At 35.4% G+C, this 26,497-nt stretch overlaps 1 protein-coding gene across 1 annotated transcript; it reads left to right on the forward strand.

The window, feature by feature from the left end:
- Nucleotides 1-102: 102 nt before the first annotated feature.
- Nucleotides 103-25,181, forward strand: LOC148300996 (ethanolaminephosphotransferase 1-like). The gene is made up of 8 exons (XM_088273960.1): nt 103-357; nt 11,166-11,234; nt 13,648-13,843; nt 16,174-16,436; nt 17,975-18,132; nt 20,369-20,549; nt 22,215-22,391; nt 24,839-25,181. The coding sequence occupies exons 1-8, from the start codon at nt 304-306 to the stop codon at nt 24,899-24,901; spliced, it is 1,161 nt and encodes a 386-aa protein (XP_088130086.1). The 5' UTR covers nt 103-303; the 3' UTR covers nt 24,902-25,181.
- Nucleotides 25,182-26,497: the final 1,316 nt, after the last annotated feature.

Genomic DNA, 26,497 nt, shown 5'->3' on the forward strand with positions numbered 1-26,497 from the left:
TAACGAGTACAAAATAACGTACTTGGTACTTTTGCGAACACCTCTGCTGTGAGTAATAAATGTATGGTTATAAGGTTATGTGTTATGTCACATTAAAACATTTTGCGGGCGCCAGAGCCGCGATGAGTGTGTCGGTTTGTTTTGCGTCGTGTTCGTTTATTTAATTTAATTCATCAACAGAAATGAATTGATACAAAACAAGTGAACGTATCCGTAGTTTAATAAATTAGAAATAGTCGAAGTGATCTGGTAGTGCAAATTATAACGATTTTCTGTCATAAGAAGTGAAGTGAAAACGCCAAAATGGATTACGAATATTTGGATAAACGACACCTAAAGGGCTTCGACAATTACAAGGTAATAATTAAACATATTATGGGTAATGAATGCTGATTCATATATGTTATATAAATGGCTGAATTTAATTGAATATAATAGTATGACGCCTACTTGTTGCAAGGAGTGCCGCAGTGGTTGAAAAAATCGTTAAAAATGACATAAATTCGTCTGTATTTTATCAACGAAGACATAAATATACATCTTATACACTTAATATCATAATATTGAATGTTAAAGTTACATTTTTTATTTAATATTCCTTCCTTATTGCTTTGACAGCTACAGAAACGCGTGGGCGATAAGCATCGTGTTCTGTTTTAGAACAAAATTTATAGGCAGTATTTATTTCCCCAATTTTTTTTATTATTCCGATATATTTATTTTGAATACTTATTTAAATCATGAATCCATTTCTATTCATATCAGTGGTTCCCAAAGTGGTTCTTACGGACCTTCAGGTCCCCGTAGTATTTCAGGCGGTCCGTGGAAAATTAAAAATTAAATTGGTCCCTGAACAACGTCAGGGGACCCGTGCAAGATTTATTATAAAATAAAAATTGTGACACATTTAAAAAAAAACATTTATTTGTTAACTATATACATACATTTAAATACACATTGTAGTCATACTGGAGAAAGTGACCAAGTGCATTTCTTACAAAAACTTGATCATTGACTATTTGATATCTTACTAGCTTAATATTGCCCTGAAAAAATCCCAAAGGATTTTAAACTTGAAAGTATAATACATTGACTTGTTAAAAATGACTAACTGCGTTGATGTTTATTTTCTTGCCAAGCAAAAGTGACTTAAATGGCCCTCCTGAACATTTTACGTTTTGTTAGTTGGTCACTTTCTCCTGTACGACTACGATTTACTGTATTTCATTTAAAAATTCATAAACATATTTTTTTACAGAGACTTTTTTTACAGAGATCCATCAGGCCACCTTGTGTGTCTTGTTGGTGCAGTTCTTTTTACATACGTTTTTAAAATTGTTTTTTTTTTTATCTATTTTAACATATCGCTCACTCCTTTCAAGAACGTCATAAATCAAAAAACATGATTTTTCAGGAGAACGTTTTTAAAGTTTAAAATTAGAATGCAATGTATTAAAAATAAATATCAAGCTACTTATTGAACTTTTTACTGTGCAACAGATCTTTTTAGGTAAAACCTGAAGGTTTTTTCTCCATTTGAAAAATATTTAGTATATTTCAAAAAATAATTTAAAAATACATTTTCTTCAAAATGCAAAAACAACACTTTCTGCCCTGTAGCGGGTAAATATTAAGATAAAAATATGCCTCTTTTGCTGGGATAAAGTACATTTTCTGAGCATTCTGAAAACACGCACAACTGAAAATTTACGATTTTTGATTTATGACGTTCTTTAAAGGAGTGAGCGATATATACACACAAATAAAGATAGATTTTTTTAAATTATTTTGCAATTTTCATAGAATTAACCCTTGATCATTTACCCATTTGTTTATTTTGCCTTTGTTCCATATTTTATTTTGACCTCTTAACTCCGTCGGCAACAAATTTTTGGAAGGATATATTGAAGTGTTCTTCTCCCATATTTAATGTAATTTCTTGGGACTATCAAACCTTCGTTGTAGGTTAATCGTGTATCATGGTTGTGTACTAATAATAAATAATAAAACCCTTATCTCCACCCCAACGGTGCATAGGGCACTGCGTCATATAAACGCAGAGTTATCTTGATCGTTTACACATGAAGGAAAGGTGATCAGCCCTCCGCTTCAGGTACCAGTCCATGGTTATATTGAATAAATATTACAGTGAAAAAATCTAGTGTACTAGAAGTTTTTTTTTTTAAATATGGAATTTGTAATAATAACAAAGAAAAAATTATAACATAATTTTAAAACGAATTTGGTCAACGGTAGTAGTAATGATCTTCCTCGGTTTTCATATTACTTTTAATTTCGAGTAAGGCACCGAACGGGCAGAAAATACTTTATCTACAAAATGTTTTATTTGTATTTTATTTTTACGTCACTATTTATTTGCCTAGCATTCAAGATAACAAAGTTAAATATGTAATTTTTCATTTATTGTTTCGGCATTAACTTTGTGGTAAGACATGTTACAATGATTAAAGAAAACACTTGTTTTTTACCACTTGAGTTTTATTATAGACTACATGTTTCAGAAGTTAAACTTCCATCATTCAGGTCTGTATAATAACTAAAATATAAAATATATTTTTTTCTATAAATAAGGAGAGGGGAAAGTAAGGGGAAGGGGTTAGTCAAGGGACGGAGTTTGAAAACAAAGGAAAAATGGAAAGCAAAGGTGAAGAATTTTGAAACAATGTATTATTTAATAAATTATTATTAGAATTTAGTTTTTTTTTTCAATCAATGTAATTTTTCTATTATGTAAATGCATAAATATGTAGTTATTTTATTCCGGGTCCGTAGGCAAATTTTTACTATGAAAAGGGGTCCGTGGGCCAAAAGAGTTTAGGAACCACTGATTCATACGAATAAATTTATAATTTTATCGTTAATCGGAGCTATAAAAAAAATCATAGCTAGTAAAATATTTTTCAAATATGTTTCTGAATTTTCTTCGTATTCTAGAAATAATGATAAAATGAGATTGCCATTTTTGAACAAAAACCGAATCGCTAAATTGTTTAATGTATAAGGGTTTTAAAATGTATGATGAGATGCCTGAATGTATGAAGAATAAAAAGCTACTAAAGAAATAAAAGAAATTGTCCGCCTCCGTAGTGTAATGGTCAGCATGCTCGCCTACCGTTCTGGAGGCCCCGGGTTCGATTCCCAGGGGGGTTTAATAAATATAAGTGATTTTTTCACTCTAATATTTATTCAATATTACACTGGACTGGTACCTGAAGTGTAGGGCTGATCACCTTTCCTTCATGTGCAATCGATCGAGATAACACTGCGTTTATATGAAGCAGTGCCCTATGCACCATTGGGGTGCGGTAAGGGATTTATTATATATTATATTATAAAGAAATAAAATAAAAAAAATTAAAGCCTTTGGTGCCACCAATAAGGTCCTAGGTTCGATTGCCGATTGGGTTGTGTTATAAAATAATATTTTTTCAAAACAATTTTACTAGTTATTCTAGATTGAATGATGTCTAAAATGGCACTACATAGTTTTATTTGACTACCCTATGAAACTTTAAACATAAAGAATAAACTCAGTTACAAGTAGTAATAAGATAAAAAAAACTTATAAAAGAGCTTAAGTTAGAACCTGATAAGCGGTGTTGCATAACCCCCCCTGGGATTTGAACCCGGGACCTCCAGCATGGTAGCTAAACACGCTAACCATTACTCAAAATGTTAGGTAATTTTAACCCGAGATTACGGGACATTCGTAAATTTTACGACTGACATTTAATTTGTGGGAGCACCGAGACAACACATCGCTGATCGCTCACTCCTTTCAAGAACGTCATAAATAAAAAATCGTCAATTTTCAGCTGTGTATGTTTTCGGAATGCCCAGAAAATGTACTATATCCCAGCAAAAGCGGCATATTTTTAACTTAATATTCACCCGCTACAGGGCAGAACTAACTTTTTTAAAGTATACTAAATATTTTTTAAATGGAGAAAAAAACTTCAGGTTTTACCTAAAAAGATCTGTTGCACAGTAAAAAGTTCAATAAGTGGCTTGATATTTATTTTTAATACATTGTGTTATATTTTTAAACTTTAAAAACGTTCTGCTGAAAAATCAAGTTTTTTTTATATTTATGACGTTCTTGAAAGCAGTGATTGACATGTAAAGAATGTAGTGACAACTAACATGCATCTTAGTTTCTTTTACCGTAATTTTATGGTCGTATTTTATACAAATTCCCCAAAAAACAGTTTACACTTCTTTTTCATTTATATTCAATTTACACAATCGCAAGACGCTAATCCCTTTTAAAAACAGGCCACAGCAAGAAAAAAAGAATTATTTTTAAATGTTTTGTTTTTGGTAAAATGTGAGTTTTTCTAACCGGCGTATATTTTACGATAGTCCCGTATTAAGGTAAATTAAAACAAATTCAGTTAACTAGGATTTTTTTTAAACTTGGATGCATATATGAGTACATGGAGTCCTTTTAATGGATGCTTTATTTTTTATTATAACCCTTATCCGCACCCAATGGTGCATAGGGCACTGCGTCGGATTGACGCAGTGTTATCTTGATCATTTTTTACATGAAGGCAAGGTGATCACTCTTGCGCTTCGGGAACCAGTCCAGGGTAATATTAAATAAATATTACAGGGTAAAATCACTAATATTTATTTTCACCCCCCCCTGGGAATCGAACCCGGGACCTCCAGCACGATAGCTAAACACGCTGACCATTACACCACGGAGGCGGACAAATGTATGTTTAGTTTTAGTTTTTCTGCTTGACATCGACCTTTTACCTGCAAAACATCGTAAATGCCAGTTAGGTCGTTTTGTTTTAGTAATTCGCGTATTCACAATTTGACCTTTTAACAAAAAGTCCATAAAAATCAGACTAGGTCGAACCCCACCTCCCTGTATCCCTTCCTGTACACCTTCGTGTACCCTCACGCAGTTAAAATAATCGCATTCTTTACTAACTTACCGGCGCGGTGTCAAAAACCCTAAAGCGAACGCAGCCGCCTTCGTTTAAAATATCAAGATTTTCTATTTTATTTTACAATCTGACAGGCACCGCGAATGTATTATTAGAATCCTAACTGTCCATCAAACCTCCTCCCTTAGTTTTTCCCTCTACCTCCTTCCCTAAACTCCCTTTTTCCTTTGCCCTCCTTATTATCATGTTTTGTAATTTATGTTTTTTTTATGTTAATTTGTAATTAAGTTCAAGTACCATCTACCCTCTGATTGCAAACAGCTATATATGGTATCAAACATTTTGATCAATATCACTAGTCTGTATTTGGTTGGTTGGAAGATATTGCTTTTTAGCAATAAGCCCGCCAATGTACTTTTATATTTTCTGTACATGAAGTTTAAATAAATAAATAAAATCGTCACAAAAAACTCATTTTTCGCAACGACCTTCACAAGCCAAGTTTCATATACGTTTGGCGAAACGCGGAAATGATATACATTTTAATCACGCCTGAATGTTTGTTTTTGTTTTTATTTTACCAAAATGTTATCATCCGGGGATGTTGAGTGACATTGAGTATTTGTGTTAAGAAGTCTGAAATTGAGAACACGATGTCGCATTTTATATCGATTTTTATCGTTTTTTTAAACGTTTTTATTCGTCTCGCGATACTCGTGGGAATAACGTTTCTACAAAAGAATCGCTAATTAACACGTTGTCGGCGGGACACGGCATTTGCCGTTTTTCGCGGACTGTCGGTCAACTGCGGGACACGGCAAATGCCGTTTTTGTCGACTGTCGGTTATCGGCGGGAAACGGCAATATACGGGTTTGTTATCAGCGTGAAATAAAACGCGTTGAAGGGTAATCTGCTACCCGGGTGCTAGGCGATAGTCTGTTGACGTTATTTGAGATTCGCTTGTAAAGGCATCCCCAGAAATCTAGAGTTTTTATGCGATCTCAATCTCAAGTTTAGTTTGAGCCATTTCACGTATTGGACTATTTTTCGTACCGCTCGCACTGTTTTGTTTACTGTTTGGTATGTTATTATTTGAATATATTAGCATTGTATAGGGAATGATACCTCGGAGGGGACTGCTATTTTTTATAGTTTACAATGCTTCTAAAATTGTGAAATACGGAATACTTAATTAAAAATTATGATTATAATTTATTTTTGATGATCAAATGTCATATATAATTTCTTTGAAAATTTCAATCGAAAATATTATTTGGTTAAAAAATTGTGTCAATTTTAAGAAAGCGATATATTTTTGCGCTAATCGCGAAAAACACCCGCTATAGGCTAGAGTCTATTGTTCGAAGCGCCCGACTACAATGTGTTAATAAATACTGTTATTTTTTATATGAAAATAACTCCTGTAATTGGAGATAATCCAGATTTTGTGAACAAGTATTTGGACACACTCAAAATGTTGTAAATACTGTTATTTCATTGATTGATTCTTCGGCAGTCACTTTGTGGATTTTTGTGTAATCAAATCCAAAATCAAACACGGTTATTGGATTAAAAACTACTTTTATTTACATATACATACGTATATGATAATATGTGGCGCGTTTCGTCTTATTAAGACATTAAGTGTATATCTTATGTTTTATCTTATTGTACTGTTAATGTTGACTTAATAACACGAAACGCGTCACATATTATCATATAATATATTGTAGTCGTACAGGAGAAAGTGACCAACAAGTCAATATATTATACTTCCAAGTTTAAAATCCTTTGGGAATTTTTTCAGGGCAATATTAAGCTAGTAAGATATCAAATATTGAATAAATATGACAGTGAAAAAATCACTTATTTTTATTTTACCCCCCTTGGGAATCGAACCCGGGACCTCCAGAACGGTAGCCGAGCGTGCTGACCATTACACTACGGAGGCGGACAATTATTCAATATTACCCTGGACTGGTACCTGAAGCGGAGGGCTGATCACCTTTCCTTCATGTGTAAACGATCAAGATAACACTGCGTTTATATGACGCAGTGCCCTATGCACCATTGGGGTGCGGATAAGGGTTTTATTATTTATTATTAAGATATCAAATAGTCAATGACCACGTTTTTGTAAGAAATGCACTTGGTCACTTTCTCCTGTATGACTACGATATTTTGAGCTGATTATTGTCCATTCGCTCCTTCGCCGTTCTTCCAGCTCCTTTCGCGGTTTATTTTGATGTTTCCTTGCGTCAGTGCGTTGCCATGGCAACCGCCGCATACCGCCTGCGTCACGGTACGCCGTTCTATTTCGGAATACTATCGATTTCCAGTAGATACTGAGCTGAGTGAATTGGGTTTGTTTACATGGGGTTTTTTTTTAAAGTTATAGTTTGCACGAGTCGTGAGTTATCATCGGTAGGCACGATAGCTTGCGTGTTTGTATGGAGACGTTTGAATCTTGGATTTTTGAGCGATGGATTTGATTTGTAGGTGGAATGGCGGAAGAATAGTATGATGATAATACTATGTCAATTAAAATTATAAGTAATGAGAAAAATATGCATACCGTAGAACGGGGCTACTTGAACTTTGATGTGTTACTTGAGCCCAGTACAAACAAATATTTAGATCTGTATTTGGTCTACAATAATGAACGTATCGACATGATTCATTGTTCCCCTGACAGGTGACACTTATTGTCACGATACGTTCATTATTGTAGACCAAATACGGATTTAAATCTCTTTTTTGTACGGTTAGTATTTAGAAAATTATGACGTATCTTTTATGTTAAATAAAGCAATTTTCGATACTTTATATTTATTTATATATTACTGTTTTCATTGAACAAATGGACCGACTACAAAAAATGCGTTTTATTTTCCTTACAAAATGCTTGATTCTCCATAATAAAGGAACAATGGAGGGTTGATTCTTCTTACTAGGGATTGATTCTCCAAAATAATCCTTTATCCCCCAAACTAAATATTTGATTCTCCCTGGTGATGGCTTGATTCTCCACAATAAAGGCTTGATTCTCCAAAATGATCCTTTATCCCCCAAACTAAATATTTGATTCTCCCTGGTGATGACTTGATTCTCCAAAATGATCCTTTATCCCCCAAACTAAATATTTGATTCTCCCTAGTGATGGCTTGATCCTCCACAATAAAGGCTTGATTCTTCTTACTAGGGCTTGGTTCTTATCGAATACGTAGAACTTTCGAGAATTTGAGTAGTGTTTTTGTCATCATGGGTAGAATTGGTGAATGTTACACGTGTCTTAAGTGATCATTTAACCTATGACGGTCGTAAGCCCCGTAAATACCCAGACTTCCATATTCTTCTTCATCTATGTTGAGATTCCAAAATATAAAATAAAATTTCCTTTTCAAAAAGCAAGTTCTCGAAATTTCTACCCAAGATCCATATTCTCGCGAAAAAACATATAAAAGAACCGACCAGACGTTTATTATGGTCAATCTGTTGCGGCGCCGTGCGCGCATGTGATAAGGCACTAATTAATTACAATGACGCGTAATTATTATACAATTACGCAGTGTGATATCGTTTAATTCCCTTATCGACGCATCGTTATCCACTATCGCGTCGGCGTACTATAAACGGCTCTAGTATTTTTATCGTACCTATATGTAACGCAATTACCTATGTGTCACGTGTTTCTTCTATCACGAGGGAGACTGACCCCCCTTATCTTTGCGATTGTGAATGTATCGTGTGCCACATTACAATGCACAATCTGAGATAAAAATAGATACCGTAGACTCTCGATTATCCGGGACGATGAAAAAAAAGTCTAATTGAAAAGGTCACATGAAAAAATGGAGAAAAATACGCACACACGCGTGTATGTTATTTTATATATTATTCTAAGCCTTATCCGCACCCAATGGTGCATAGGGCACTGCATCATATAAACGCAGTGTTGATCGTTATCACATGAAGGAAAGGTGATCAGCCCTCCGCTTCAGGTACCAGTCCAGGGTAATCCAGGCCATGCCTAAAGAGCCGTAATACATATAGTAAACAAATGTATGTATCTATGAAATAAATAAAAAATAAATAAAATAAAAAAATTAATAGAGATATCGCTCACTCCTTTCAAGAACGTCATAAATAAAAAAAATGATTTTTCAGGAGAACGTTTTTAAAGTTTGAAATAAAAAAATAAATATCAAGCCACTTATCGAACTTTTTACTGTGCAACAGACCTTTTTAGGTAAAACCTGAAGGTTTTTTCTCCATTTGAAAAATATTTAGTATACTTATTTAAAAAATAATTAAACATGACCTTTTCTTCAAAATGCAAAAACAACACTTTCTGCCCTGTAGCGGGTAAATATTAAGTTAAAAATATGCCTCTTTTGCTGGGATATAGTACATTTTCTGGGCATTCCGAAAACATGCACAACTGAAAATTGACGATTTTTGATTTATGACGTTCTTGAAAGGAGTGAGCGATATGTGAAAAAAATAAAAATAAATATTAAACAAATATTAGAGTGAAAAAATCTCTTTTACAATCAATTTTTTATTCCCCCCCCCTGGGAATCGAACCCGTGACCTCTAGAACGTTTGCCAAGCGTGCTGACTATTAATACTACGGAGGCGGAAATAATATATAATCAGTATTTTTATATTTTGTATATTGATTTTAAGAATAGTCATTTAATTATTTCGTTTTAAATATTAAAATTATCTATATTATAAAGCGTCCTTGAAGTGATTTCTCACGAAAACGGCGCTATATAAATTAAAAAATAAATAAATAAGTACATCATATTTATTTTTTTATAATACTTATAATTTATAAGTCTTAAAAACTCACATGGAAGTTACAAATTCTCTTCGTAAACCACCCGTGCAGTAATTTTGTCGTACATTTTTATCAAAGTTTTAAGTTACATGTTACGAGTTAAAAATAATAATACTAAATAACATTATTTTTTGATTCGGCTTTAACTTTGTGGAATGACATGTTGATATTTTTTTTTTAATTAAAAACTTGACTATACCACTTATTTATTAACCTATATATACCCCTAATAAATATAAGTGATTTTTTCACTGTAATATTTATTCAATATTACCCTGGACTGGTACCTGAAGCGGAGGGCTGATCACATTTCCTTCGTGTGTAAACGATCAAGATAACACTGTGTTCATATGAAGCAGTGCCCTATGCACCATTGGGGTGCGGATAAGGGTTTTATTATTTATTATTAGTACACAACCATGATACACGATTAACCTACAACGAAGGTTTGATAGTCCCAAGAAATTACAATAAATATGGGAGTAGAACCCTTCAATATATCCTTCCAAAAATTTGTTGCCGACGGAGTTAAGAGGTCAAAATAAAATATGGAACGAAGGCAAAATAAACAAATGGGTAAATGATCAAGAGTTAATTCTATGAAAATTGCAAAATAATTTTAAAAAATCAATCTTTATTTGTGTGTATATATCGCTCACTCCTTGTGTGTAAACGATCAAGATAACACTGTGTTCATATGAAGCAGTGCCCTATGCACCATTGGGGTGCGGATAAGGGTTTTATTATTATTATATACTCCTAAATATATTTTTAGTTCGTTAGTTTGAATTTTTACCAGAAGATGAAAACATCTGTAAGTTTTCAAAACTAGTCGTGTATATAAATAAAACTCATTAAGTGGTAAATTCAAGTGTTTCATTTTAAAGAAATACTAAATAACGGTTTTATAATATTAGACTCAAAATACTCATGTTGCTCTGTAAAGCAAAGGAACGACATTTTAGTTCGCCATCTTGTCTTTTCTCTCGGAGCACTTTTTAAATTCATAATTTAAACGGATACATTTCTTTGCATATATTTTTATCCCTCTGACTGATGAGTTTTAATGAGGATTTAATTTGGAAAAAGGCCCCTTCTTCTTTTCTCTTTCGGGGTGCCCGTACCCGGTACGGGCGAATCCGCAAAGCCCATTTTTGTGCCCATAATATGGGCAAAGGATTAATTCCTTTCAGTGTATTTACATTGGCATTACATTAAACTTCCATATTCTTCTTCATCTTTGATGAGATGTCAAAAAATAATATGAAAATAACTCCTGTAATTGGAGATAATCCAGATTTTGTGAACAAGTATTTGGACACACTCAAAATGTTGTACATTAAACTAGCATTAAATTTGAGCCTATTTCTTAATGTTTGGTGTATTTATTTTTCAGTACAACTCTGTGGACACAAGCCCCATCAGCGTATACGTGATGCACCCTTTCTGGAACAAGGTCGTAGAGGTGGGTTCAAACTTTATAACTAACTAGCTAACCGCTTTGCTGAAGGGGTAGGCGGAGAGAATGAAACATCTGGATTTGCTTGATACCTCGTTGTTCCCTACATGTTCCATGAATGAATCCCCAACATGCGGCTGTAGATATATATATATATATATATATATATATATAACATACATCTCAAATGCATGCAGCCGCCCCTGTTCTGCATGCCCGATAGTCCACGTTTTGCTTCCATACATTCGACACATTTTAGCGGCAGTTTTTCATAAACCCTGATCCCAATTATGCTCTGCCAGTCTGCCGCCCGACCCTCAGTATACTAATCAAAAGTAACCGCAACACCCAATTCCCAACTGTACAATTTTTTTTTTCATCTCTTACGCTATACCGAAATAAGCATATAGAACGCTTATAAGCGTCTCCCACCCTCTACCAACAGTTATGTGTGAGACATCGCTCACTCCTTTCAAGAACGTCATAAATCAAAAATCGCCAATTTTCAGTTGTGCATGTTTTCGGAATGTCCAGAAAATGTACTTTTTCCCAGCAAAAGAGGCATATTTTTAACTTAATATTTACCCGCTACAGGACAGAAAATGTTGTTTTTGAATTTTGAAGAAAAGGCATTGTTTAATTATTTTTTTAAATATACTAAATATTTTTCAAATGGAGAAAAAATCCTCAGGTTTTACCTAAAAAGATCTGTTGCACAGTAAAAAGTTCAAAAAGTGGCTTGATATTTATTTTTAATATACTGTGCTATATTTTTAAACTTTAAAAACGTTCTCCTGAAAAATCAAGTTTTTTGATTTATGACGTTCTTGAAAGGAGTGAGCGACATGTTAAAGTCGCTTTTAATTGTTTCCTGCAAACAATGTATTAGTATCTAATTAGGGTCATATACTAATCACAAGTAACCGCAACACCCAATTCCCATCTGTACAATGTTTGCAGGCGTCTCTTGCGCTCTACCAATTGTAAGCAAATAGAACGCTTATAAGCGTCTCCTGCTCTCTACCAATAGCATGTAAAAGACGCTTTTAAGCGTTTCCCGCAAATAATGTGTTAAGCCTTGTGAATATTAAAATTTATTATTCCTATCTCAAATTTTCTAGATTCTTTATTCATTTATCTAGATCAAGGGTAACCAACCCTCGGCCCACGGGCAGCATGAGGCCCGCCGGGTGTCGACTTGCGGCCCGCGGAGCAAATCACACATTTTTTCCTTTGATGTACACAAAACCACCACATAAACATTCCATCGTGCGTAGTTCGTATCATGTCCCATATACGGGAGTATTTCACTATCCTGACAATTTCAAGACCCATAATGGCGTCAAGTAGTAAAGACGTTGGACTAAAGAAGAAAAGAGTAACAGAAGAACTGAGAAGTTTTTAAGACAGATGGACTTTAAACAATTTTTTCGTGGAATGTAAAACAAAGCCAACATGCCTGATGTGCAATGATTCTGTTTCTATCTGGAAAAAGTATAACATTAAACGGCATTACGAGGCTAAACATGCAAATAAGTTTAAAAAGTACCTAATAAATATGTTCATATTTAATTTACTTCGTCAGGACAATCACTACAACAGCATGCAAATGATACTACCCGTCACCACCATAGCATTATTGTTGTATATTGAGTCGTTTGTATGCTGTTGTAGCGATTGTCCTCACGAAGAGACGGGTACGTCTCGAAACCAGTAGATATAAAAATCTCAGTGAGTGGTTATATACTAATATTACTAACATTTTGGTAAAGAAATATAAAAGTAAAAATTACCAACCACAATGTAAATGTACAACATTTTTAGTGTGTCCAAATACTTGTTCACAAAATCTGGATTATCTCCAATTACAGGAGTTATTTTCATATTATTTCAATAACTCCTGTAATTGGAGATTATCCAGATTTTGTGAACAAGTATTTGGACACACTCAAAATGTTGCAAATAAATAATCTGGTCAAATTATAAGCTTAATTAATAAAAATGAAAATGATATTTTCTGGCGTTTCTCATGTGTGTGATTATAATCCAGGATTCGGACCTCACATACTAATAAAAGAGTTTCTGCTCAATAAAAAGCTTCTTTTCATCTCACCAATAGATGTCTCTAGTGAAGTTCTAGTGATTCAAGAATAATGTTTCAAAATTGGTTCATATGTATAGAACTTCCAAGAATTTGAGTAGTGTGGTTGTCAATAATGGGTAGAATTGGTGAATGTTACACGTGTGTAAAGTGGTCATTTAAACCAGCCTATGACGGTCGTCAGCCCTGTAAATGCCCCATATTCTTCTTCATCTTTAATGAGATGTCAAGAAATAATACAAAGTAAATGCTTTAAATATTAATAATATTTTGAATATCTTCCATTTGTGTTGAGGTATCAATTTGATTTGCTTCCAGTTTGTTCCCAAGTGGGTGGCGCCCAACTCCATGACCTTCGCCGGGTTCCTCCTGCTCGCCTTCAACTTCCTGCTGACCTGCTGGCTGGACTACGGATACTCTGCGTCCTCGGAACCTCCCCAGGGTCCCGGCGGACCCGTTCCGCGGTGGTGCTGGCTTCTGATGGCGGTGTCGCTGTTTGTGGCGTACACGCTAGGTATGGATTTTATTATAGGCGTCTCAACTTGAGATTTAAAAAAATATGTATATTTACATTTTTCTATACAATTTCTATACATTTTTACTTAATACAATCACATATACAATTATAATTTTAGTTGCGCTGAGCCTCCCCAAAAAAGAGACTAAGCTCTTGTGCTAAATAATTTCCACCATAATATTTTCCCCAATTCATTCACCGTGAAGCGCCCTTGAGGTATTTTTTTTACAAAAATGGCGCTATATAAGTTATCCAATTTTATTATTATTATTGTGCTTGTGGATAATGATTTTTTCTTCTTTTTTTCTGGTAGTGAAATGTACATTTAAAAAATATATATTACTGGGAAACATATATTTTTATGCAGTGCGAGGGAGTTATCTCGCTAAGTTTTTTTATTGTATAGTCTGTATATGTTTATAGTGTTCGATAAATTTCTTTTTTAGAGTGTTTGTGTCTTTCAATTTTTAAAGGGAGGCTGTTGAATTTATTTTTATCTTTGGAGTGTGTTTGTTCCTAGTTTTGAGCAATTGTTTTAATATATTTTTTAGAATAATTTAATTTAATTTTTTGAGATAAGCATTATCGATAAAATCAAGAAAGGTGTGTTGAGATGGTTTGGACATGTAGAACGAATGAGTGAGGAAAGAACGGTAAAACAAATTTATGAGGCGAATGTTATTGGGAAAAGAAGCAGAGGAAGACCGAGAAAAACATGGCACGATCAGGTATGCCAAATACTTGAAAGTGGTCAGGTTAGGAGTCGTAACAATCGGCGGGTATGTATGAGGAGATGCATGAACGTGGAAGAGGCGAAGAATGTTTGCGAGGACAGAGTGGTGTGGTGCTCTATTCTCTCCGCCTACCCCTGCGGGGAAGCGGCGTGATGGTTAGTTAGTTAGTTAGTTTTTATTTTTTTAGAATATTTATATAGATTTTTTTTTAACTCTTTACCTTTCAATAACTGTTTTTTCGAAACCATATAATTATTTAAAAGAAAAACTTATTTTTTCATTGCGAAAACGTGTTTTTCGAAAAAAATCAATTCCGTAAAATTATCGTAGCCGGGTCTGATAACGCAGTGTTCCGCAAACTTTTTCTTTTCAAGGTACACCTGCCAAATTTAAGAAATTTCAGAGATGCATATTTACCATATTATGGTAACATATTATGTTTGATGCGAAATGTGAGCCCACTTAACTGAGGACGGGCAATAAAAATTTGGAACAATTGTGTTGTTTTCACAAAAGCAGACTTTTTTCCGCGGCACACCAACTAATCATCACAGTACACCAGTGTGCCGCGGCACACGCTTTGTGAAACAACGTACTAGAGCAGTGGTTCTTAACCGTGTTGAAGGTACCGAACCCCGCCAGTTTCATATGCCCGTTCACAGAACCCTTAATTGGAAAAATGTATTGTTAGATTGATGTATTCCTCTTAAATAATATAATAAATAATAATAAAACCCTTATCCGCACCCCAATGGTGCATAGGGCACTGCGTCATATAAACGCAGTGTTATCTTGATCGTTTACATATGAAGGAAAGGTGATCAGCCCTCCGCTTCAGGTACCAGTCCAGGGTAATATTGAATAAATATGACAGTGAAAGAAATCACTAATATTTATTTTACCCCCCTTGGGAATTGAACCCGGGACCTCCAGAACGGTAGCCGAGCGTGCTGACCATTACACTACGGATGCGGACATACTAGATCTATTTTATAAATGAATATATGGTGTCATTTTTCATAATATTTGATATATTCCTTTTATATAATATACTAGATCTATTGGCTAAATGAATGTATCGTAATATTTTTCATAATATTTGATATATTCCTTTCATATAATATACTAGATCCATTGGATAAATTAATGTATCGTAACATTTTTCATAATATTTGATATATTCCTTTCATATAATAAATATACTAGATCTATTGGATAAATGAATATATCATATCATTTTTCATAATATTTGATATATTCCTTTCATATAATATACTAGATCCATTGGATAAATTAATGTATCGTAACATTTTTCATAATATTTGATATATTCCTTTCATATAATAAATATACTAGATCTATTAGATAAATGAATATATCGTATCATTTTCCATAATATTTGATATATTCCTTTAATATAATATACTAGATCTATTGGATAAATCAATATGTCGTACAGTAAGTCGGTTGTGTGTTTTGACTTCTGCCGAACTCGGGAGACTGACTCACTAAACCCCTGGGGTTCCATTAAACCATTGTACTAGAGGATTTTTATACTTTGTACTAGCTCGATCTTGTCATTTTTATTCACAGATGGCATCGACGGCAAGCAGGCGCGCCGCACGGGCTCGTCGGGCCCGCTGGGCGAGCTGTTTGACCACGGGCTGGACTCGTACGCGGCGGCGCTGGTGCCCGTCTGCCTGTACTCGTGCTTCGGGCGCTTCGACCACACCATCGACACGTGGCGCATGTACCTCGTGCTCTGGAACATCCTCGTGTCCTTCTACCTCAGCCACTGGGAGAAGTACATCACGGGCGTGCTCTTCCTGCCCTGGGGCTACGACTTTGGAATGATTGTGAGTATTCTAATTGACCTGCGTCAGGCGCGGTGCGTCCATACATGCTGTGGATGCTCCGCATCCCTTGCATTTTAGAGAAAAAAGATTTGGACTTCTTTCCGTAATCAGCAATACTGCAATTTAAATATTTCTACAGCGACCTTTATGTTTTACAATAACGGCGCCGTACAAAATCATACAAATATTATAATTTATATTTGAAGCACTAACTTTGTGATTTTCCATTTTATAATTAAAATGTAACTTTGTTTTAAAATCACTATAAACATTTTATTATAACTTAATTGTAATGTCTACCGGTTTCGAAGCTAACCGCTTCTTAATCAAGACTGATTAATACTTACTATTAATCAGTCTTGATAAAGAAGCGGTTAGCTTTGAAACCGGTAGACATTATAATTAAGTTATAATAAAATATATATAGTGATTTTAAAACAAAGTTACATTTTAATCATACAAATATTATTATTATAAAACATCGTGCATAAATCTTCCTGTCTCAGTATACGTGCAACAAACGACACAATACAAAGATCGCGGGCAAGTCTAAATACACATGCATTCTCAAATACTGTGAAACGCGTATCATCGACGACTTCATGAAGAAGTCGGGCCCGCTAGAGGAGCTGTTTTAACATTGTGTTTTAATTTAATAATGTCTCATTTCAGTCATTTCCGCTGGTTAAAATGTAATAATTCATTTTTTTATTAATTGATTCGGCAATCACTTTGTGGTATTTATCATCCATCCATTTTTAATTAATGTTTTACTTAGTAAATACCACTATTTCTTAAAATCTACTGTGACACGTGTTTCGATGCATTCCGCATCATTTTCAAACACCGTTTCAAACACCAGTGTTTGAAAATGGTGCGGAATGCATCGAAACACGTGTCACAGTAGATTTTAAGAAATAGTGGTATAAACTAAGTAAAACATTAATTAAAAATGTAATGATACAATTTAAAACATTAACCCCTATAACGTTTCCTCCGATGACGCGGAACCTATCCCAACGTTATAAGGGGGTTTACTGTAAATGTCTTTTATACGTATATGAAAATAAATGATACAAAGAAAAAAGACTATTGAATATGTATTATGAATATTTTTAAAGACTGTATTGAATATTATGAATATTTTTAAAGACTGTATTGAATATTATGAATATTTTTAATATTTTCATCAAAATTCACACCTTCATCCCCACCTGGTGGTGCATACAGCACTGCATCATATAAACGCAGTTTTATCTTGATCGTTAACACACAAAGGAAAGGTGATCAGAACTCCGCTTCTACTAGTCCAGGGTAATATTGAATAAATATCAGAGTGTAAAAAATCACTTTTATTTATTTGACCCCATCTGGGAATCGAACCCGTGACCTCCAGAACGGTAGCCGAGCGTGCTGACCATCACACTACGGAGGCGGACAAAGTTGTGATTATGCTATTAATAATATCTTTCAATTAACAATTAACCAAATTCTGGGTTATTCCTCTTTTTAAATGTTGCTGTTGTTTTTTTTTTCAGAGTTCTTCGTTTGTGTTCCTCGCCACTGGACTGTTTGGGCACACCATGTGGAAGTCCGACCTCCCCTTTGGCTACAACTCCGGAACACTGTTCGAGACCCTCATCTACCTCACGTCGCTAGCTTGCAACCTGCCAGTCACACTCTGGAACATATACAAGTAAGTGCTTAAACTTTCAATGCTCGTGCGCAATAGAGGTAACCCACTGCCTGAGCAATTTTGTGATATATCCGCATGGCCGATATATCCGCATGGCCCGTAGATCCTGAGAGTTAAAAGGTTAAGATGAATTATTTAATCGATGTCAGGTGCCGTAGCATTGTTGGGTAGACGCTCGACTGCAAAGCTGGCGTTGCGGGTTCGATTCCCGCCAATTTCATTTTTAATATAAGAATGATTTGTTTTCATTTAGTCTGGGTATTTGTAGCATATTTTTCATATACATATATATTTTCATATACCTTCCCGATTCTTACTACCCTACCTCCAGACAAGCCTCTAAAAGTAGAGGTTTTGTGGTTTATTCCTTTAGGAAAATGTACACAGTATCTATGTATGTGATAATCTATCGGTAAGGTCTATCAACCAATCCATCAGGAATGCACAGCTCTTTTAGATACTCTGGAGCCGTCTTGTGTATTGATTTATGCATAAGCAGACAGTGTTTATACTATGTATACCGTTTCGGGAAAGCGTAGCTAACATTTTGTGTCTAGAACTTCATTTATTAAATTTGCCATCCTTTTTCAAATGAATTAATCATATTTACGTTTAACCGCACACCTAATTATGAATTACAATAATATATCACTTTTTATATATAACATTCTTTTACATAATGTATATCGTTTTTATGCATATGTTACGTTCACCATTCTGCCCACTTTTATTGGTAGCGCAACAATCGATTATTAGTAAAATATGTGTGATTGTTGCGCCATCACTTGAGGAATCTCCATAAGCCAGTTAAATTCCAGGTCGTAAGTCCTGGGATACACAGACCGCCATATTTTTTCATAAAAAAATGTAAGAACGATGCATGTTTCATATCAAGTTGAGACAGCTTTGAATTGATATCTCATCTGTAGGGTGAATTATCCAGTGTCTTTTATAGTAATTAATAATAATATGTCCGCCTCCGTAGTGTAATGGTCAGCACGCTCGGCTACCGTTCCGGAGGTCCCGGGCTCGATTCCCAGGGGGGGGTCAAATAAATATAAGTGATTTTTTCACTGTAATATTTATTCAATATTACCCTGGACTGGTACCTGAAGCGGAGGGCTGATCACCTTTCCTTCATGTGTAAACGATCGAGATGACACTGTGTTTATATGAAGCAGTGCCCTATGCACCATTAAGGTGCGAATAAGGGTTGTATTATTATTATTAGTATTAATATTGTTTTATTGTTTCGGCATTAACTTTGTGGTAAGACATGTTACAATAATTAAAGAAAACACTCGTTTTATACCACTTGAGTTTTATTGAAGACTACATGTTTCAGAAGTTAAACTTCCATCATTCAGGTCTGTATAATAACATGTAGATCAGTGATTCCCAAAGTGGTCTATATCGACCCCTAGGGGTCTATGACAACCTGCAAGGGGTCTACGTCAGCGAAAAAAAATTGATCTATTAACTTAAAATATTGACTTATTGCTTATGTTATTTTATTTATAGTTTATTTTATGTTACGTATATTTTACATAACAGATACAAAATTTTATTTTGAGTAGTTTTAATTTAAATTCAATTAATGAATGTATAAATTAACATGTGTTTTTACTTTAAGTTTTTAACACTAAACTTCATCAAATCAATATCAGGTAAGTAGGGGGTCTACCCAACACGGAAAAACATGGCAAGGGGTCTACGACACAAAAAAGATTGGAGAACTCTGATGTAGATGAATGATGGAAGTTTAACTTCTGAAACATGTAGTCTTTAATAAAACTCAAGTGGTATAAAACAAGTGTTTAGGTCTGTATAATAACATGTAGATGAATGATGGAAGTTTAACTTCTGAAACATGTAGTCTTTAATAAAACTCAAGTGGTATAAAACAAGTGTTTAGGTCTGTATAATAACATGTAGATGAATGATGGAAGTTTAACTTCTGAAACATGTAGTCTTTAATAAAACTCAAGTGGTATAAAACAAGTGTTTAGGTCTGTATAATAACATGTAGATGAATGATGGAAGTTTAACTTCTGAAACATGTAGTCTTTAATAAAACTCAAGTGGTATAAAACAAGTGTTTAGGTCTGTATAATAACATGTAGATGAATGATGGAAGTTTATCTTCTGAAACATGTAGTCTATAATAAAACTCAAGTGGTATAAAAAAGTGTTTTCTTTAATCATTTTAATATTGTTTTGTTATTTTGTCTGGCAGATGTTATCGGGACAACACCGGCAAGGGCTACGGGTTCCTGGAGGCCACCCGGCCCCTGTACGCCCTCATCGGGGTCATATCCCTCACCACCCTCTGGATGCTCGTCTCTCCCGGGGATGTCCTCAACTCGGACCCCAGGGCGGTCTACCTGCTCATGGGGACACTCTTCAGCAACGTCAGCGTAAGTGCAACTTCCGTTCTCGTATTTCTTTTATAGCGGTTGTATTGTAAAAATAATACTATTTATCTCCCTTGCAATCTGAATTAATTCTTTGACTGATGAGTTTTGACGAAGATTTTATTCAGAAAAGGGGCAGGTTTTTTATTTCAAATATATGATATTAAGATATCGCTCACTCCTTTCAAGAACGTCATAAATAAAAAATCGTCAATTTTCAGCTGTGCATGTTTTCGGAATGCCCAGAAAATGTACTATATCCCAGCAAAAGCGCATATTTCAAACTTAATATTTACCCGCTACAGGGCAGAAAGTGTTGTTTTTGCACTTTGAAGAAAAGGTATTGTTTAATTATTTTTTTAAATATTTTTCAAATGAAGAAAAAACCTTCAGGTTTTACCTAAAAAGATTTATTGCACAGTAAAAAGTTCAGTAAGTGGTTTGATATTTATTTTTAATACATTGTACTATATTTTTAAATTTTAAAAACGTTCTCCTGAAAAATCAAGTATTTTGATTTATGACGTTCTTGAAAGGAGTGAGCGATTTGTCCATAGTGGTCGGGGCACCACAAAGCTATAAGAGGTCTTTGGGTTATGCAAATGGTTGTGGGTGATTGTGAATATGATTCTGACGGGGATGTTGATGATATGAACTGGTCAGACACCGAAACTTCACGAAACAATCAGAGCTTTTGTGGGACTACAGGAGTTAAAAAATTCCAGAAAACTCTGAAAATGTAGATGATTTTGCTTCTATGTTTATTACAGATGTATTTTCGGACAAAATTGCTGATGCGTGCGGTTATAGGCGTATATCTCATATATTTAGATGCTTAGATGCATCTTGTTACATTTTAAACTTGTAATGACCATTAAGGTGTTAACACACTATCTGCTGTAAGGGTAATTTTACCATTTCACTTGACTCGACGTAAATTGCGTGCAAGTTATTTTTACGCATGACTTTTGCGGCAACCTTTGATCTCATATCGATGTATACTTCTTCTTCTTCTTCTTCTTTTTGTAGATCCTAGGGATCTGTTTGTGCCTCCGCATGTCGCTCTTGGGATGTCGACTCCCAGCTCTCTTTCCATCTTTTCAGAGGTCCGCCTGGGAGTCTGCGTCCTTCAGGGTTGCCTCGGAGGGCGATACTTGGAAGTCTGTCTTCTGACATTCTGTTTATATGTTCCTTCCAGCATCACCTTCGTTGTCGTCCCCACCTCACGATATCCTCCGTCTTACACATGCTCCGAATGTCGATATTTCTTACTCGTCTCGCAATGTGTTTCCGGTTATGGATTGGAGAGTCGATGTATACAGTATGGTTGAATATTATCACTTCTTTTCAGAGATGTTTATCTCTATTATGAGCGCGAATCCGCCCGCAGATAGTGTGTTCATATAAATTCTTCTTCTAACCCTTATCCGCACCCCAATGGTGCATAGGGCACTGCATCTTATAGAAGCAGTGTCATCTTGATCGTTAAATACACTAAGGAAAGGTGATCAGCCTTCCGCTTCAGGTACCAGTCCAGGGTCATATTAAATAAATATTAGAGTGAAAAATCACTAATATTTATTTTAGTGATTTTAGTGATTTCATTTAGTGATTTCATATAAATTACAAGTATAAAATGTAACGAGATGTGATGTGATTTGTTTCCAGTGTCGCTTGATAGTCGCGCAGATGAGCAGCACGCGCTGCTCGGGCTCCAACCCGCTCCTGCCCGCGCTGGCCGCCTGCTGCCTGCTCGTGGTCCTGCTGCCCCGGACCGAGCGCTTCATGCTATACTCCGTGTGCCTCGTGGCCGTCATCTCCCACATACACTACGGGACCTGCGTGGTGAGTAGGCCATTCTTCTGGCTGATTTTCAATTCAATTTTCAATTTATTAAAAAAATTAATGTATACATTACAAACAAATATTTAAGGCGTATATATATTAAAAGCATAAATTAAAAAGTAAGCAAGAAGACTCTTGTTAAAGATGTAGAAGAATTCCGTTTCGGAGTACTCCTTCAGACACGTGGAACAGATCCATATCCAGTGTGATATTTTTCAACATAGCGGTAGCTCTCCTCTTCAGACCAGTTTTTGTATCATGCATATTGCTGCCAACTGTTTGAGGCGTCCAACTAACATTTTCCCAGATGAACTATTGACATGTTCAATTTGAAAAATCGCGAGTGTGTACAAGGACAGTTCAGTGTATTGTAATAATACATATGTATTCAAGAAACAGTTTTCACCAGAAAACTAACCTTTAACTCGCACAAAAAAGAGTATTTTTAGTGACATTGCAAGCAGTTATCCCTGTGAGCATTTTTGCCTATGTGACAGCTGTCCCGGTGAGCATTTTTACATATCGCTCACTCCTTTCAACAACGTCATAAATCAAAAAACTTGATTTTTCAGGAGAACGTTTTTAAAGTTTAAAAATATAATACAATGCATTAAAAATAAATATCAAACCACTTATTGAAATGTTTGCTGTGCAACAGATTTTTTTAGGAAAAACCTAAAGGTTTATTCTCCATTTGAAAAATATTAAGTATATTCAAAAAAATAATTAAACAATACCTTTTCTTCTTTCTGTCCGCCTCCGTAGTGTAATGGTCAGCATGCTCGCCTACGGTTCTGGAGGTCCCGGGTTCGATTCCCAGAGGGGTTTAATAAATATAAGTGATTTTTTCACTGTAATATTTATTCAATATTACCCTGGACTGGTACCTGAAGCGGAGGGCTGATCACCTTTCCTTCATGTGTAAACGATCAAGATAACACTGCGTTTATATGACGCAGTGCCCTATGCACCATTGGGGTGCGGTAAGGGATTTATTATTATTATTATTTCTTCAAAATGCAAAAACAACACTTTCTGCCCTGTAGCGGGTAAATATTAAATTTAAAATATGCCGCTTTTGCTGGGATATAGTACATTTTCTGGGCATTCCGAAAACATGCACAACTGAAAATTGTCAATTTTTGACGTTGTTGAAAGGAGTGAGCGATATATTAGGGGGTTGAATTAGTTCTCGCCGTTTATAAAAATTTAATATTTCTCTGTGATTTAAATAGATTCTTTTCGTTTTTTTTTTGTTTTCCTGTCCCTTGCTGCCTCGAACACCCACGTGGCACTTTTAACCGCCTCAAACCGCCTCAAAATTAAGGCTATAGGCCTTGTTCATCGGCAGGGAAACTGGGTCCCGTATGCTCTGAAGGAGAGATATATGGAAAGGCGACTTTGCATGTGTGATTCACTCTTGCAACGGCATCACAGAAAAGGTTTTTTGCATCGCGTCATCACCAGCGATGAGAAGTGGATCTTCTTTGTCATCTGCCAGCCAGGTCAGCCACTCCCTGCTGAATCCAGCATTGCAAAACGCAACATTCACGGCTCAAAAACGATGCTTTGCATTTGGTGGGATCAGAAGGGAGTAATTTTTTTCGAGCTTCTCAAAGCAGGCCAAACAGTCACAGCAGAGGTTTACAAGCAGCAAATGATCAAACTGAAAACAGCAATTGAAGAAAAACGACCAGAATACGCAGCCAGGCACGAGTCGATTCTCATTCTGCACGACAACGCGCGCCCTCATGTTGCCAAAGTGGTAAAAGAACAGATAAACTCCTTCGGCTGGGAGGTTCTGTCACACCCGCCCTACTCCCCTGACGTCGCACCATCCGATTATCATCTGTTTCGGTCCATGCAGCATGGATTATCGGGAGTAATTTTCAAAAGTTATCGAGAAGTCGAGTTATGGGTTGAAAATTGGATTGCCTCAAAAGACAAGGTTTTCTTTTATAGGGGAATACAACTTCTTCCTGAAAGATGGGCCAAAGTAGTCGAGAAAGAATGGCAATACTTAAAATAAATTCTTACTTTTGAAAAAAAAAAATAATTCAATTCAAAATACTACAAAAAACGGCGAGAATTAATTCAACCCCCTATTACATACCAGCAGTTATCTCTGTGAGCATTTTTGCCTATGTAACAGCTGTCCCGGTGAGCATTTTTGCCTATGTAACAGCTGTCCCGGTGAGCATTTTTGCCTATGTAACAGCTGTCCCGGTGAGCATTTTTGCCTATGTAACAGCTGTCCCGGTGAGCATTTTTGCCTATGTAACAGCTGTCCCGGTGAGCATTTTTGCCTATGTAACAGCTGTCCCGGTGAGCATTTTTGCCTATGTGAGCAGCTTTTGCCGTGAGCATTTTTGGCCACATGCAAAATAACCTCTTTTTACAACACTTTTGTATTAAAGTAACAATAAATCCCTCTTTTTGCTTTTCAGGTACGACAGATGTGCAGACACTTCAACGTGAACTGTTTCCGGATAAAGTACAATGCGGAGTGAACACGTTCCCGGACTCTGAAATACCTGTAATACCTAGATTAAATTCTCGGCACGGACCGAGTCGGACTGTGAGGGCGCTACATTCCGCTGGTGACCAATCACGCGTTGACTATTCCAAATTATACAAAACGACTTATCTACATACCTAGACAGAGGCTATTCTAGTAATTTTTAATTTATATCGACTTTTTTAGTTAGTGTTAATGATAGCGATCTTTTTTTAAGTACAGTGGAATCTCTCATAACGAGTAATTCGCATAATGAATAAAAAAATATAAAATAATTGCTCATTTAACAAGCGATATTTCGCATAACAAGTTGCAGAGAAAGAGCAAGTCCCCTTTTCACGACATTCACTTGTGAGCTGAGACTTCGGCACTAATAATAATAATAATATATTTGGATAACTTATATAGCGCCATTTTCGTAAAAAAATACCTCAAGGGCGCTTCACTGTGAATGAATTGGGGAAAATATTATGGTGGAAATGATTTAGCAAACAAATGTGTTTTTAGTCTTTTTCTAAAGATCATCTCACTCTCACTATTTCTAACCATTGGTGGAAGAGCATTCCACGCCGTCGGTCCCGCAACAGCAAAGGTACGCTCGCCAAATTTAGTGCGTTGGTTGCGAGCTGGTAAGATAACTTTGCCCATTGCAGATGTTATCTTCACTGTGAATGAATTGGGGAAAATATTATGGTGGAAATGATTTAGCAAACAAATGTGTTTTTAGTCTTTTTCTAAAGATCATCTCACTCTCACTATTTCTAACCGTTGGTGGAAGAGCATTCCACGCCGTCGGTCCCGCAACAGCAAAGGCACGCTCGCCAAATTTAGTGCGTTGGTTGCGAGCTGGTAAGATCACTTTGCCCATTTCAGATGTTGTAGCCGATCGAAGCGTGAGACGTCTATCAACCAATTCATCTGGAATACACAGCTCCTTAAGATACTCTGGAGCCATATTGTGTATTGATTTATACATGTCTACTATTGTGTATTGATTTATACTAGTCAAAAAAAATGTTTCGCTTTACGAGTAAGATTCTGTAACGAATTATGCTGGCTATGAGAGGTTCCACTGTAATTATTACCGCACTCACAATGAGTCAGTTCGGTGCTATCTAAAATTATGTTACAAAATTATTTAAAAAAAGGAATATATCGTATACAGGAGAAAGTGACCAAGTGCATTTCTTACAAAAACGTGATCATTGACTATTTGATATCTTGCTAGCTTAATATTGCCCTGAATAAATTCCCAGAGGATTTTAAACTTGGAAGTATAATATATTGATTTGTTAAAAATGACTAACTGCATTGGTGTTTATTTTCTTCCCAAGCAAAAATGACTTAACACCCTCCTGAACATTTTACGTTTTGTTAGTTAGTCACTTTCTCCCGTACGACTACGATATGTGAAAAAATATACATAAACTATTGCCGATTGTAAACAATTTCATCACGTGTGCACCCAAGTCTTGCAAGACAGTCTTGAATTAGTTCTATTTTAACTCACGTGTCTCGCGTGAAGTTTTACGCCCTTTTAAAAGCCAGCTTTAAATAGTCAAAGCTGCATATGTATAAATAAAAATGT

This window comes from Brachycentrus maculatus, unplaced genomic scaffold (genome assembly GCF_059751285.1).
Source record: "Brachycentrus maculatus isolate JH-2025_06_01 unplaced genomic scaffold, ASM5975128v1 h1tg000623l, whole genome shotgun sequence".
NCBI lineage: Eukaryota > Metazoa > Arthropoda > Insecta > Trichoptera > Brachycentridae > Brachycentrus > Brachycentrus maculatus.

Excerpts from the sequence above, each read along its gene's own strand:
- LOC148300996 (XM_088273960.1), top strand. The coding sequence starts at position 304 with ATGGATTACGAATATTTGGATAAACGACACCTAAAGGGCTTCGACAAT. Across the intron at positions 13,844-16,173 it reads GTTTGTGGCGTACACGCTAG|ATGGCATCGACGGCAAGCAG; the intron begins GTATGGATTTTA and ends TTTTATTCACAG. Across the intron at positions 20,550-22,214 it reads CACTCTTCAGCAACGTCAGC|TGTCGCTTGATAGTCGCGCA; the intron begins GTAAGTGCAACT and ends ATTTGTTTCCAG.